Source organism: Notolepis coatsorum, assembly GCF_963971535.1.
Source record: "Notolepis coatsorum genome assembly, chromosome: 17".
In the NCBI taxonomy this organism is placed as follows: Eukaryota; Metazoa; Chordata; class Actinopteri; order Aulopiformes; family Paralepididae; genus Notolepis; species Notolepis coatsorum.
The window spans coordinates 102,800,409-102,813,354 of NC_140181.1; the positions used below are offsets into that span (position 1 = coordinate 102,800,409).

At 50.4% G+C, this 12,946-nt stretch overlaps 1 protein-coding gene across 2 annotated transcripts in view; it reads right to left on the minus strand.

Annotated features, from left to right (window-relative positions):
• Window positions 1-801: 801 nt before the first annotated feature.
• rap1gapa (RAP1 GTPase activating protein a) overlaps window positions 802-12,946 on the minus strand; it is a 57,921-nt gene continuing 45,776 nt past the window's right edge. For both annotated transcript variants that reach the window (XM_084333202.1, XM_084333201.1), the window contains exons 16-21: window positions 12,586-12,708; window positions 11,546-11,684; window positions 8,749-8,860; window positions 3,874-3,953; window positions 3,035-3,082; window positions 802-864 (exon numbers count right to left, since the gene is read on the minus strand). In XM_084333202.1, coding sequence (XP_084189328.1) covers window positions 3,074-3,082; window positions 3,874-3,953; window positions 8,749-8,860; window positions 11,546-11,684; window positions 12,586-12,708 — 463 coding nt within the window. In that variant the 3' untranslated portion in view covers window positions 802-864; window positions 3,035-3,073. The remainder of the gene's footprint in view (window positions 865-3,034; window positions 3,083-3,873; window positions 3,954-8,748; window positions 8,861-11,545; window positions 11,685-12,585; window positions 12,709-12,946) is intronic.

Consider the following 12,946-nt stretch of genomic DNA (forward strand, 5'->3'; position numbering starts at 1 on the left):
AGGTTTGACATCTGCTGATTATCGCTGAAGAAATGTCGATAAGAGGAGAGTTCGGTCCTTTACAGAGTGTTTCTGCCGTAGTAGCTATACAGACTACAGTAGTTCTATACAGAGCGATTCAATGATGCTATTGCAAACAGATTTTACAATCACTTTACCCTGAAAATAATTCACAATCACATTTAACAGCATCCAACATAACGACAACAATTCACAATGGACATCGTGTTAAAAAATGAAATATATCTTCAATGTCGAATATTTGGTTTGTATTTATACATGAGAGATAATTTAGCCAAAACCGTACGTCGATTAGGTGCGCAGACCTTCACAAGCAGCTCCAGTCGTGACTCGTGGACCAGGGCGATGGCACAGGTCCGTCTCACAATCTCTGGTTCGAGTTCATTGGCACAGTCTTTACCCTGTTCAAACGGCACATCCATGGGCCTCGACAAAACACGACACAACAAAGTAAAATAAAAAAAAGAGCTAATAAATCTTTTTTTTTCTTTCTTCCTATACTTTTGTAGATAAAAAGTGTGCTTTTGAAAAACAAAGATCCGGTAAAAAGAAACTGAACCAGGCAATAGATGTGTGAACAGGCGAGTGAAACAAAAACAACAACACTGTGCAAAAGTTGGCCCCTCCTCCGTGTGTCTCCCCCATCCCAGGGTCTTCTGAGTATAGGGGCCGTTGGGAGCCTCACTGACCAGCAGCCTGGCTGAGGTCCTCCTCTTCCTCCTCCTCCTCCTCCACCTCCTCCACCTCCTCCTCCACCTCCTCCTCCTCCTCCTCCTTGTCGTTGGTCACGGCGAACGCCTGCACTCGTCTCGTCTCCTGGAGGGATTGTGACTTGTGGGAATGCTGTTGGGAACAAGATAATTGATTGATTGATTGAATACTTTATTGACACAACAGTAAAACAACATTTGAAACAACAATGTCAACTACACACCCTGCAACTACACACCCTCAAGACCCCTACGCTCTGCATCTTCTGGCCGCCTCAGACCTACTCCTATCCAAGCTCCGGGGAGGGTCATCAAAGAGAAGTCGCCTATTCTCAGTCCTTGCCGCACAATGGTGGAATGAACTACCCACCCCAGTTAGGACAGCCGAAACCCGTCCAATCTTTCGCCGTCGACTAAAGACACACTTCTTCAACCATTATCTGAATTAAAAAAAAAAATCTAACCCTAACTAACCTTACTGTCATGCACTTGTCCTAATAAACTAACCTACACTGTAGCACTCAACACTCTGATGAACATTGTTACTCAGCTGATAGAGTTGTGCCCTTCTTGATGACTTGTCGTACAGAACTTGTAAGTCGCTTTGGATAAAAGCGTCAGCTAAATTACTAAATGTAAATGTAAACGCCTGTCATAGGCTTGTTTCCATTGTGGTCCATTTACATAGAACATAAAAAGGCACGAAAACGCGAAAGAACATGTACACAGACAGGACACCCTAAATGCAAAGTACAAAAAGACCTAACCGGAAAACTCATAAAGTCAACTAATGTTTTTTTTTTATCTACTTTTTTCTCCCCCTTTTCTGTATTTTTCTCCCATCCCAATTTAGTCGTTATGCCAATTTCGTTATGCCAATTAACGCATTTGGTGGTAAATGGTGCATTTATATATCTCTTTTATCCAAAAGCGCTTTACAATTTCTTCCTCACATTTTACCCATTCACTCACACATTCACACACCGACGGCGGAGGTGACCATCCAAGGTGCCAACCTGCTCATCGGGAGCAGTTAGGGGGTTAAGTGTCTTGCTCAATGACACTTCGACACGCTGCCCGGGAGGAGCTCGAACCGGAAACCTTCCGATTACCAGACGACTACTCTACCTCCTGACCCACTGTCGCATTACGTTACATATGAAGGATTTGGGTAGAGTTTTCTTAGAAGATAAAACGTAAGGTTATCCTATAATAACCCTAGTTATATGATACTGGCTGAGCGTCCCGCTCTGCCTACTAAGAGCGGGACGCGATAGCCAGTTGATATATAACTCTTCTTACTCCTGACCTGTATATTACTGTATGCTAGCTATGTGTCAACATTCTCTGCTGAATCACGCCAAGTGTCAACTAGACTAAATAGGTATCCAGATGGTGTCCCTTTCTGAGGGAATGAATCTAGGAGGCCAGAGCTTTTTTATTTTTTTTTATTTTAACTCTGAATATCACTGCCGTTGGTCGAAAACCTTGCATCTCCAATTTTGGTCACAACTTCAATTAAAGAGTTGTGAGCAGGTTTCATGACTCTAAGGAAACATGAACACCTTTCAAAGACCCAATGTAGAAGCTACATGGAAAACGCATGGGTGTCAATGTGAAAGTGAAGTTGGTTTTCTAGATTCCTGAAAAGCGGACTTATTTTTTTTTAAATAGAAGGACAGCAGCTATATAGAATCATACAATCCAGCGTGTGGTCTGACGCCCATGCTCTGCTAGTTTCAAGTTCAAGTTTCAAGTTTCTTTAATAGTTGTCATACAGAAGTACAGAATACTTTTGTACAAAATGCTTCTTACTGTTGCGCTCCAGAGACTGTGCATGACAAGATAAGTATGAAATAAAAACATAGTAAAAATTAGAAGTAAAAAAAGAGGTCACAGTGTTCAGTTTAGACATATGTACAATGTTCGTAGACGTAGTTACCATACAATATACAATACTGTGCAGTGTACTAATATACAATACTATATAGTGCAAGACATAAATGGACGAGGTGCAGTTTAGGTACAATTCACAGTAGGTGTACGAGTTGTAGTGCAAATCCTTTATCAATAAATATAAAGTGTAAGTGTGTTTGTGTGATCTAAAGTGTGGAGAGTGGGTGCTGCAGTGTGTTGTTTGTTTGAGTGAGTGTGTGCGTGTGGGTGTGTGTGCTGTGTGCATTTGATGGTTGTTGCTACAGGACTTACATGTAAATATAAACCCCACTGCCAGACAGAGAGAGAGAGAGAGAGAGAGAGAGAGAGAGAGAGAGGGCATCTGAGAGTACAGAGAGAGGGCTAACCTGAAGATGGAGATCCACGATATAACCAGGTGGGAGGAGCTAACAGTTCTGCACATAGAGATGCACAGAAAGCAAGGAGGAACAAAACAGAACACAACAGAACCAAACATCAACAACAACAACAACAAGACCACACAAGAAGCAATATAGCAGTACAGCACAATACAGCAGTGGTTGTAACTAAGGCATAACTACAGTACAGTACCACTTCAGTACGATCACAACGACAATAAGTGCAACAACACCTGGCACTTTAAAGGTGCTGTAAGTGGCATTTTCTTTGTTTGGTCAGTGACATGGGTTTCCCAGTCCCTGCTGTCTGCAGTAAACACAGAAAATACATGTGCTGGTATCCCCCCCCCCCCCACGTTATCCAACCAGGAGAGAGAACTCCACACTGGTCTGATCAAAATAAGAAATAAAAACAAATGTGCTTGAAACAATTAACATTCTCAGTCAGAGAATGTGGGTTGGCAAGACTTCTTGAAATAAGTAAAAAAAATTATCTAGGGTTCTCTCTCCTGATTGGACGAAGTGGGAAGGGATACCAGAAAATCTATTTTGTGTTTACTGCAGAACATTTATTTAGTGAAGATACCACTATATCAGTGATGGCTGTCGGAATATAGAGCTATATTTAACACTTATTTAAAACAAGAAAAGAAACCTTACAGCACGTTTAATCACATAAGAGCAACGTTTCAAAGCGTCAACACCAGAGGCTCACGGTACCCGGTGAGCAAATTATTCATGCAGAGCATCTGGTCCGTCAGAATCTGGGTTTGGAGGTAGTTGATGATGAATAAGGTTCTGTTTGGGCCCGGGAGCAGTGGACTCACCGATGAGGACTGGTGATCGTGCGGTCGATCCAGCTTGATGCGGACGTCCGTCCCCTTGACCCATTCGGATTTCCCGGGCCCTGTGTGAGGTGAGAGACCACATTGTCTCCAGTCAATGCTCTGTACACTTCAGTAGATTCTGTATTTCCTCGGTCTAGATTATGAAAACTTTGCTTTGGTTTTGAATGGGGTGGAGGCTGTTCTAGAAACAGGTTGTGTGGCGTAATTGTCATTGAAAAGGTTTAATTTAAAACGTATGTTTCTTCTACATATACAGTATATACTATTATTTATTTATTTATTTATTTATTGCCGGGCTACAATAAGGAATGTCTCTAACTGACTCCCCATTGTTGAAACATGTATGTGTGTGTGTGTCGTGGTTGGCCAGGCTTAACTATAGGCTTGCCTAGTCTTGTTTATTTTTAAGGATGTCCTTGTGCAAGACAAGAAAGCGGGGATCTTTGATTAAACATCTGCTACAGTATCAGAAGAATAGACAGTCAGAAAAAAAGTTTTTACTTTAACTTTTTTAGTACTTAAGTACATTTAAAAGTAGACACTTTTTGACTTTTACTCAAGTGTGTTTTTAGCCAGATACTCTTGAGTAAGATTTTGAGACGGTACCCATACTTTCACTTAAGTATAATTTCTGGGTACTTTTTACAGCCCTGGTCCTGGCTCCTCCCTGCCCTCCCTGGCTCCCCCAGGCCCCCTCCCTGGCTCTCCTCCAGGCCCCCTCCCTGGCTCCTCCCTGCCCTCCCTGGCTCTCCTCCAGGCCCCCTCCCTGGCTCCTCCAGGCCCCCTCCCTGGCTCCTCCCTGCCCTCCCTGGCTCCTCCAGGCCCCCTCCCTGGCTCTCCTCCAGGCCCCCTCCCTGGCTCCTCCCTGCCCTCCCTGGCTCCTCCAGGCCCCCTCCCTGGCTCTCCTCCAGGCCCCCTCCCTGGCTCCTCCCTGCCCTCCCTGGCTCCTCCCTGCCCTCCCTGGCTCCTCCAGGCCCCCTCGCTGGCTCTCCTCCAGGCCCCCTCCCTGGCTCCTCCCTGGCTATCCTCCAGGCCCCCTCCGTGGCTATCCTCCAGGCCCCCTCCCTGGCTCCTCCAGGCCCCCTCCCTGGCTATCCTCCAGGCCCCCTCCGTGGCTATCCTCCAGGCCCCCTCCCTGGCTCCTCCAGGCCCCCTCCCTGGCTATCCTCAAGGCCCCCTCCCTGGCTCCTCCAGGCCCCCTCCTTGGCTCTCCTCCAGGGCCCTCCCTCCCTGACTCTCCTCCCTGCCCTCCCTGGCTGCTTGTATCCTTTCAACAAGCAACAAGCCCTTCCGCGTTGCTCTGATTGGCCGAGCGCGCGCATGAGCCGCGACGAGCTCCTCAGCCAGGCAGGAATACTAAGCTCTGCTTAACGCAATTTATACAAATGGAAGTATTGATTTCGCCGTAACGAATCATTACAAAAATATACCGTTAACTGGAATATGTTGTTTCTTTACACATATGTTGGATTATGTAATTGGTTTGTCATGACAAACCAATAAAAAATCGCGAATTAACCGGTGGCTACAACAACACACAGTAACTACATGCATCATTGTTTACAATGAACGGTGGGGCTAATCGAAAGGACTGGACACGGACAAGTTAAACAGCAATCAATTAATTTAATATAACAGTCCGGTTCTGTGTTTGTTTGTCTGTAGATTGTTGGTGAACAACTAACTTTAGGTTAGTTTAACTTGTCCGTGTCCAGTCCTTTCGATTAGCCCCACCGTTCATTGTAAACAATGATGCATGTAGTTACTGTGTGTTGTTGTAGCCACCGGTTAATTCGCGATTTTTTATCGGTTTGTCATGACAAACCAATTACATAATCCAACATATGTGTAAAGAAACAACATATTCCAGTTAACGGTATATTTTTTGAATGATTCGTTACGGCGAAATCAATACTTCCATTTGTATAAATTGCGTTAAGCAGAGCTTATCCTGCCTGGCTGAGGAGCTTGTCGCGGCTCATGCGCGCGCTCGGCCAATCAGAGCAATGCGGAAGGGCTTGTTGCTTGCCGAAAGGATACAAGCTCCCTGGCTCTCCTCCAGGGCCCTCCCTCCCTCCCTGGCTCTCCTCCCTGCCCTCCCTGGCTCTCCCTGGCTCTCCTCCAGGGCCCTCCCTCCCTCCCTGGCTCTCCTCCCTCCCTCCCTGGCTCTCCTCCAGGGCCCTCCCTCCCTCCCTGGCTCCCCTCCCTCCCTCCCTGGCTCTCCTCCCTCCCTCCCTGGCTCTCCTCCCTCCCTCCCTGGCTCCTCCTCCCTCCCTCCCTGGCTCCTCCTCCCTCCCTCCCTGGCTCCTCCTCCCTCCCTCCCTGGCTCCCCTCCCTCCCTCCCTGGATCCTCCTCCTTCCCTCCCTCCTTGGCTCTCCTCCCTCCCTCCCTCCCTGGCTCCTCCTCCCTCCCTCCCTGGCTCCTCCTCCCTCCCTCCCTGGCTCTCCTCCCTCCCTCCCTGGCTCCTCCTCCCTGCCCTCCCTGGCTCTCCTCCCTCCCTCCCTGGCTCTCCTCCCTCCCTCCCTGGCTCCTCCTCCCTGCCCTCCCTGGCTCTCCTCCCTCCCTCCCTGGCTCTCCTCCCTCCCTCCCTGGCTCCTCCTCCCTCCCTCCCTCCCTGGCTCTCCTCCATGCCCTCCCTGGCTCCTCCTCCCTCCCTCCCTGGCTCTCCTCCCTCCCTCCCTGGCTCCTCCTCCCTGCCCTCCCTGGCTCTCCTCCCTCCCTCCCTGGCTCTCCTCCCTCCCTCCCTGGCTCTCCTTCCTCCCTCCCTGGCTCTCCTCCCTCCCTCCCTGGCTCCCCTCCCTCCCTCCCTGGCTCTCCTTCCTCCCTCCCTGGCTCTCCTCCCTCCCTCCCTGGCTCCTCCTCCCTGCCCTCCCTGGCTCTCCTCCCTCCCTCCCTGGCTCCTCCTCCCTCCCTCCCTGGCTCCTCCTCCCTCCCTCCCTGGCTCCCCTCCCTCCCTCCCTGGCTCCTCCTCCCTGCCCTCCCTGGCTCCTCCTCCCTCCCTCCCTGGCTCTCCTCCCTCCCTCCCTGGCTCCTCCTCCCTCCCTCCCTGGCTCCTCCTCCCTGCCCTCCCTGGCTCCTCCTCCCTCCCTCCCTGGCTCTCCTCCCTCCCTCCCTGGCTCTCCTCCCTGCCCTCCCTGGCTCTCCTCCCTCCCTCCCTGGCTCTCCTCCCTCCCTCCCTGGCTCTCCTCCCTGCCCTCCCTGGATCCTCCTCCCTCCCTCCCTGGCTCTCCTCCCTCCCTCCCTGGCTCCTCCTCCCTGCCCTCCCTGGCTCTCCTCCCTCCCTCCCTGGCTCTCCTCCCTGCCCTCCCTGGCTCTCCTCCCTCCCTCCCTGGCTCTCCTCCCTCCCTCCCTGGCTCTCCTCCCTGCCCTCCCTGGATCCTCCTCCCTCCCTCCCTGGCTCCCCTCCCTCCCTCCCTGGCTCCTCCTCCCTCCCTCCCTGGCTCCTCCTCCCTCCCTCCCTGGCTCCTCCTTCCTCCCTCCCTGGCTCTCCTCCCTCCCTCCCTGGCTCCTCCTCCCTGCCCTCCATGTCTCCCCTCCCTCCCTCCCTGGCTCCCCTCCCTCCCTCCCTGGCTCCTCCTCCCTCCCTCCCTGACTCTCCTCCCTCCCTCCCTCCCTGGCTCTCCTCCCTCCCTCCCTGGCTCCTCCTCCCTCCCTCCCTGGCTCCTCCTCCCTCCCTCCCTGGCTCCTCCTCCATCCCTCCCTGGCTCTCCTCCCTCCCTCCCTGGCTCCTCCTCCCTCCCTCCCTGGCTCCTCCTCCCTCCCTCCCTGGCTCTCCTCCCTCCCTCCCTCCCTCCCTCCCTCCCTGGCTCTCCTCCCTGCCCTCCCTGGCTCTCCTCCCTCCCTCCCTGGCTCTCCTCCCTGCCCTCCCTGGCTCTCCTCCCTCCCTCCCTGGCTCTCCTCCCTCCCTCCCTGGCTCTCCTCCCTCCCTCCCTGCCCTCCCTGGCTCCTCCTCCCTGCCCTCCCTGGCTCTCCTCCCTGCCCTCCCTGGCTCTCCTCCCTCCCTCCCTGGCTCTCCTCCCTCCCTCCCTGGCTCTCCTCCCTCCCTCCCTGGCTCTCCTCCCTCCCTCCCTGGCTCTCCTCCCTCCCTCCCTGGCTCTCCTCCCTCCCTCCCTGGCTCTCCTCCCTCCCTCCCTGGCTCTCCTCCCTCCCTCCCTGGCTCTCCTCCCTCCCTCCCTGGCTCCTCCTCCCTCCCTCCCTGGCTCTCCTCCCTCCCTCCCTGGCTCCTCCTCCCTCCCTCCCTGGCTCTCCTCCCTCCCTCCCTGGCTCTCCTCCCTGCCCTCCCTGGCTCTCCTCCCTCCCTCCCTGGCTCTCCTCCCTCCCTCCCTGGCTCTCCTCCCTCCCTCCCTGGCTCTCCTCCCTCCCTCCCTGGCTCTCCTCCCTCCCTCCCTCCCTGGCTCTCCTCCCTCCCTCCCTGGCTCCTCCTCCCTGCCCTCCCTGGCTCCTCCTCCCTCCCTCCCTGGCTCCTCCTCCCTCCCTCCCTGGCTCTCCTCCCTCCCTCCCTGGCTCCTCCTCCCTCCCTCCCTGGCTCTCCTCCCTCCCTCCCTGGCTCTCCTCCCTCCCTCCATGGCTCTCCTCCCTCCCTCCCTCCCTGGCTCCCCTCCCTCCCTCCCTGGCTCCTCCTCCCTCCCTCCCTGGCTCTCCTCCCTCCCTCCCTGGCTCCTCCTCCCTGCCCTCCCTGGCTCTCCTCCCTGCCTCCCTGGCTCTCCTCCCTCCCTCCCTGGCTCCTCCTCCCTGCCCTCCCTGGCTCTCCTCCCTCCCTCCCTGGCTCTCCTTCCTCCCTCCCTGGCTCTCCTCCCTCCCTCCCTGGCTCTCCTCCCTGCCCTTCCTGGCTGGCCTCTCCCTCCCTCTCTTACCTGGGGAGCTGCCTCGGCTGGGGGTGCTGGTGCTGCTCACGCTCTCATCCAGCCACGTGCTGTAGGTGAAGGAGTCTCTCTTGTGGGGCGTCCCCGCCGAGGACAGGCTCTCCTGGGGAACACACCCAATATATAATAATAATAATAATAATAATAATAATAATAATAATAATAATAATAATAATAATAATAATAATAATAATAATAATAATAATAATAATAATAATAATAATAATAATAATAATAATAATAATAATAATAATAATAATAAACTGTATTTGTATACCTTTCATGCAAGAATTGCAGCTCAAAGTGCTTCACAGTAGCAAAAAGACATCGTCAAAATAGAGCATTAAATCACAGTTCTTCACATTAGGATCTAACATCCCAATAGGCCTCTTTCTTTATGGTTTGTCTAAAATAGACAGTAATAAAAGAGAAAAATACAGCGGACGAAGCAAAATAGTGCAATAGTGCAGTGAGTCAAATAGAATAAAATAGAATAGACAGTGAGTCAAACAATGCAATCAATTCTGAATGACTGTCTAAACAGAAGTAGATATTAACAGACAGGTAGATATTAATTATACGTACAAATCGTACATACAGGTCATCTCCTTTGTCACAGATACATACACGTGCATGCACATACATACATCTCTCTCTCTCTCTCACACACCCTGCTATCCACATTCCCTACACTCTCTCTCACTCTTCCTCCCTCGCTCTACATTTACATTTAGGTGACGCTTTTATCCAAAGCGACTTAAGTTCTGTACAATAAGTCAGCATCCCTCTCTCTCTCTCTCTCTCTCGCTCTCTCTGTGCGCATGCGTGTGTTTGGAGCGAGTCGAATGAGCGAGGGCTGCGGTTTGAGTGAAAAGACTTCCTGAAAGTAATTTCTATCTTCTGTCTGTGTGTCTATTATATATGTACGTTTTGTTTGTCGTTAAGTTAGTGTTTAGTGTGTTTGGGAGCGAGTAGCCGCCCACCAGTTCTGCTAGTCACCATGCTCAGGACCGCAGGTGTGGGCCTGTTTCACGTTTCAGAAACATTTCGGCGATGGATGCATCTTCCCGTTTCTTTTTCGGTCAGGAGAAGAGTCAGAAGAGGCTCATCCACAGCATGTGCTCAGACACAGGTCAGATACTGTCTGAGTCCACTGGCATCAGAAGGCATGCTGTAGGATTCTATAGTAGCCTCTTCCGGTCTGAACTTGGAGAGGAGCAGGAGGAATCACATGGGTTCCATGAAGGCCTACCAAAGGTAGAACAAGAGTCCATTGCAGAGCTGGAGGCAGAAGTGTCTCTTGGTGAGCTCCATACTGCTCTGCAGAGCATGGACAAGGGTATAGATGGACTGGACTACCTGTGGACAGTGATGGGGGAGGATCTCCTGACGGTGCTCAGGGACAGTGTTGTTGGAGGACAGCTGATTGATTGATTGGTTGATTGAAAATTGTATTAACAGATTGCAGAATGGGTACAATACAGTACATCTCAATACACACAATTGTTAAGGGGTGCAGACCAGAGAAAGACTTTCGTCTTGTTTACATCAGGGTCCCCCATTTTCAATTCATCATAATTGCCACTGAGCTGCAAGAGGGCAGTACTCACCTTGTAACTGTGGCCATTATATGGTTTCATCATTCATATGATATTTCAGTTTGTAAGTGTAATATTTGAGAATGTATTTATGTTTCATTTCTTATTTTCTTTATTATTTAATTTGCTACAATTTATAATATATTCATTTTGACGTCTGGTCATATATGGTGTCCCGTTAGGCTGCTGTCGCGTTTTTACCTTTGGAACTGACTAAGACACCTGCGAGCAAGCGGCAGGGATGGTCTGAGACTGGGACTGATTAAGACACCTGCGAGCAAGCGGCAGGAATGGTCAGAGACGAGTTGTACAGGCTCTCTAAATTCTAAGAGTGTACCACTATGTGTAGTGTACCACTATCAAGACTGTTACCAAGAACAGAAGAATAAGACCCCTTTTTATGTAGCATGCAGCCAACGAGGTATTTAATGTTTGTTTGTATTTTACTTTTCTGATGTGTTGTTTTCATACCGTGTATATTATTGTTTGTGTTGACCTGACGCGACGTATGTTTCTGTTTAAGTTTTCACGGTGGATTGGAGGACCAAGCCTTTAATAAACCCGTCGAAAGGAAACCACTTGTGTCTGCAGTGCTTGGAAGGAGTAACACACCTTATTGCCAAAGAAGGGAGCTCTAAAGGAGATCAAGAACTGGAGGCCTGTCTCACTTTTGTGTACCGAGTACAAGCTCCTCTCCAAGGTGTTAGCTACCAGGCTGAGAGAGGTAATGGGGCAGGTGATCCATCGTGACCAGACCTATTGTGTGCTTGACAGGTTGGTCAGTGACGATGTGTTTCTGATTGGGGATATTTTGGACATCTCTCGTGCATTGGGAATGGAAACGGGTCTTATTTCCATAGTTCATTGATATATGGGCGCATAAAGGAGTGTTGTGCTCTGCAGTAGCAGATGAGCTGAGCTGACAACTTTGTGGTTGGTTTGTTGTTGGTGTTTCAAAACTCTCTCTCTCCCTCTCTCTCCCTCCCTCTACATTTACATTTAGGTGACGCTTTCATCCAAAGCAATTTAAGTTCTGTACAACAAGTCAGCCTATCTCTCTCTCTCTCCACACCACACCACACCACACCACACCACACCACACACACACACACACACACACACACACACACACACACACACACACACACACACAAACACACACACACACACACACACACCGCACCACTTACCATGCCCGTGTCATAGTCCTCCGTGGCCTCTGTCTCGTTGTCCTCCACCACGGAGGCGAAGCTGCTGGCGTTGGAGGAGGAGCGTGAGAGGAGGTCGTGACCCTCTGGGATGGACGGGGCCCTGCCACAGAGACAAGAACTACACCCTGGATTAACCCCGCTCTCCAGTACAGCCACCACACCCTGGATTAACCCCCGCTCTACAGTACAGCCACCACACCCTGGATTAACCCCCGCTCTCCAGTACAGCCACCACACCCTGGATTAACCCCCGCTCTCCAGTACAGCCACCACACCCTGGATTAACCCCCCGCTCTCCAGTACAGCCACCACCCGGGGGGCTGAGTTTCCACAAACCCATCAGCACCGAGTTCTGGTGTCAGAATACCAATTTGAAACGGCGTCAACGACGTTGGCAGGTATTAGAAAGCTTCAGAATGTTTTGATTCTTACATCGTGAGCTCATGTTCCCAACAATAAATGGCTTTTTAAAATAAATGAATAAATAAATAAATACATACATTTGCAGATAAAGCAAAGAGGAAGAGTAGCACTATCGCACCAATGTTACGTGTTCTTTCGTTCAACAACGAAGGTTACTGAACGAAGCACCGGTTTAGATACATCGTTAATTCCAAAGTGTTGGAACTGGTATCGTGGAACTGGTATCGTGGATAAAATGCCCAAATCCCAGCCCTATAGCCACACCTATAGTTGTATCTTTCCCACAGGAACATCCTACACAGTGGCAGAGCAGGAGCCAGTTATCTTAACATCAATATAAGAAACCTATTGGAACGTGAGGTTCTGATATGATTTGATTAATATATCTGCATCATTTTATCCCACTTTATGCTTTGCTCTTGCTGCGTTTGACACTGATTTTATGTCTTATTTCTTACTGACGTAAAAAAGCAATTTGAACTGCAATCCCCTGTATGAAAGGTGCTATACAAATAAAGTTATTATTATTATTATTATTAATATCAATATAATCAACATCGTGTCATGTGACTGTATCCAATCTATTGTTCACACACCTGTTCTTAGTGGTGGTGAGCACCTCAGGAGAGCTCTGATTGGACGAGTTTTCAGATTTGGGGTCCTGAGAGGCGTGGCCACTGTCGGGGGTCTTCTGGGTTCCTGGAAAGCACTCTCTGCTGCTGCGGAGAGACGGAGAGAGAGACGGAGAGAGAGACGGAGTGAGAGACGGAGAGAGAGACGGAGAGAGAGACGGAGTGAGAGACGGAGAGAGAGACGGAGAGAGAGACGGAGTGAGAGACAGAGAGAGAGACAGAGAGAGAGACCGGTCATCAACATGTTGAACCCTTTCACTACCACACTACATAAGGTTAACCTTTCACTACCACACTACATAAGGTTAACCTTTCACTACCACAC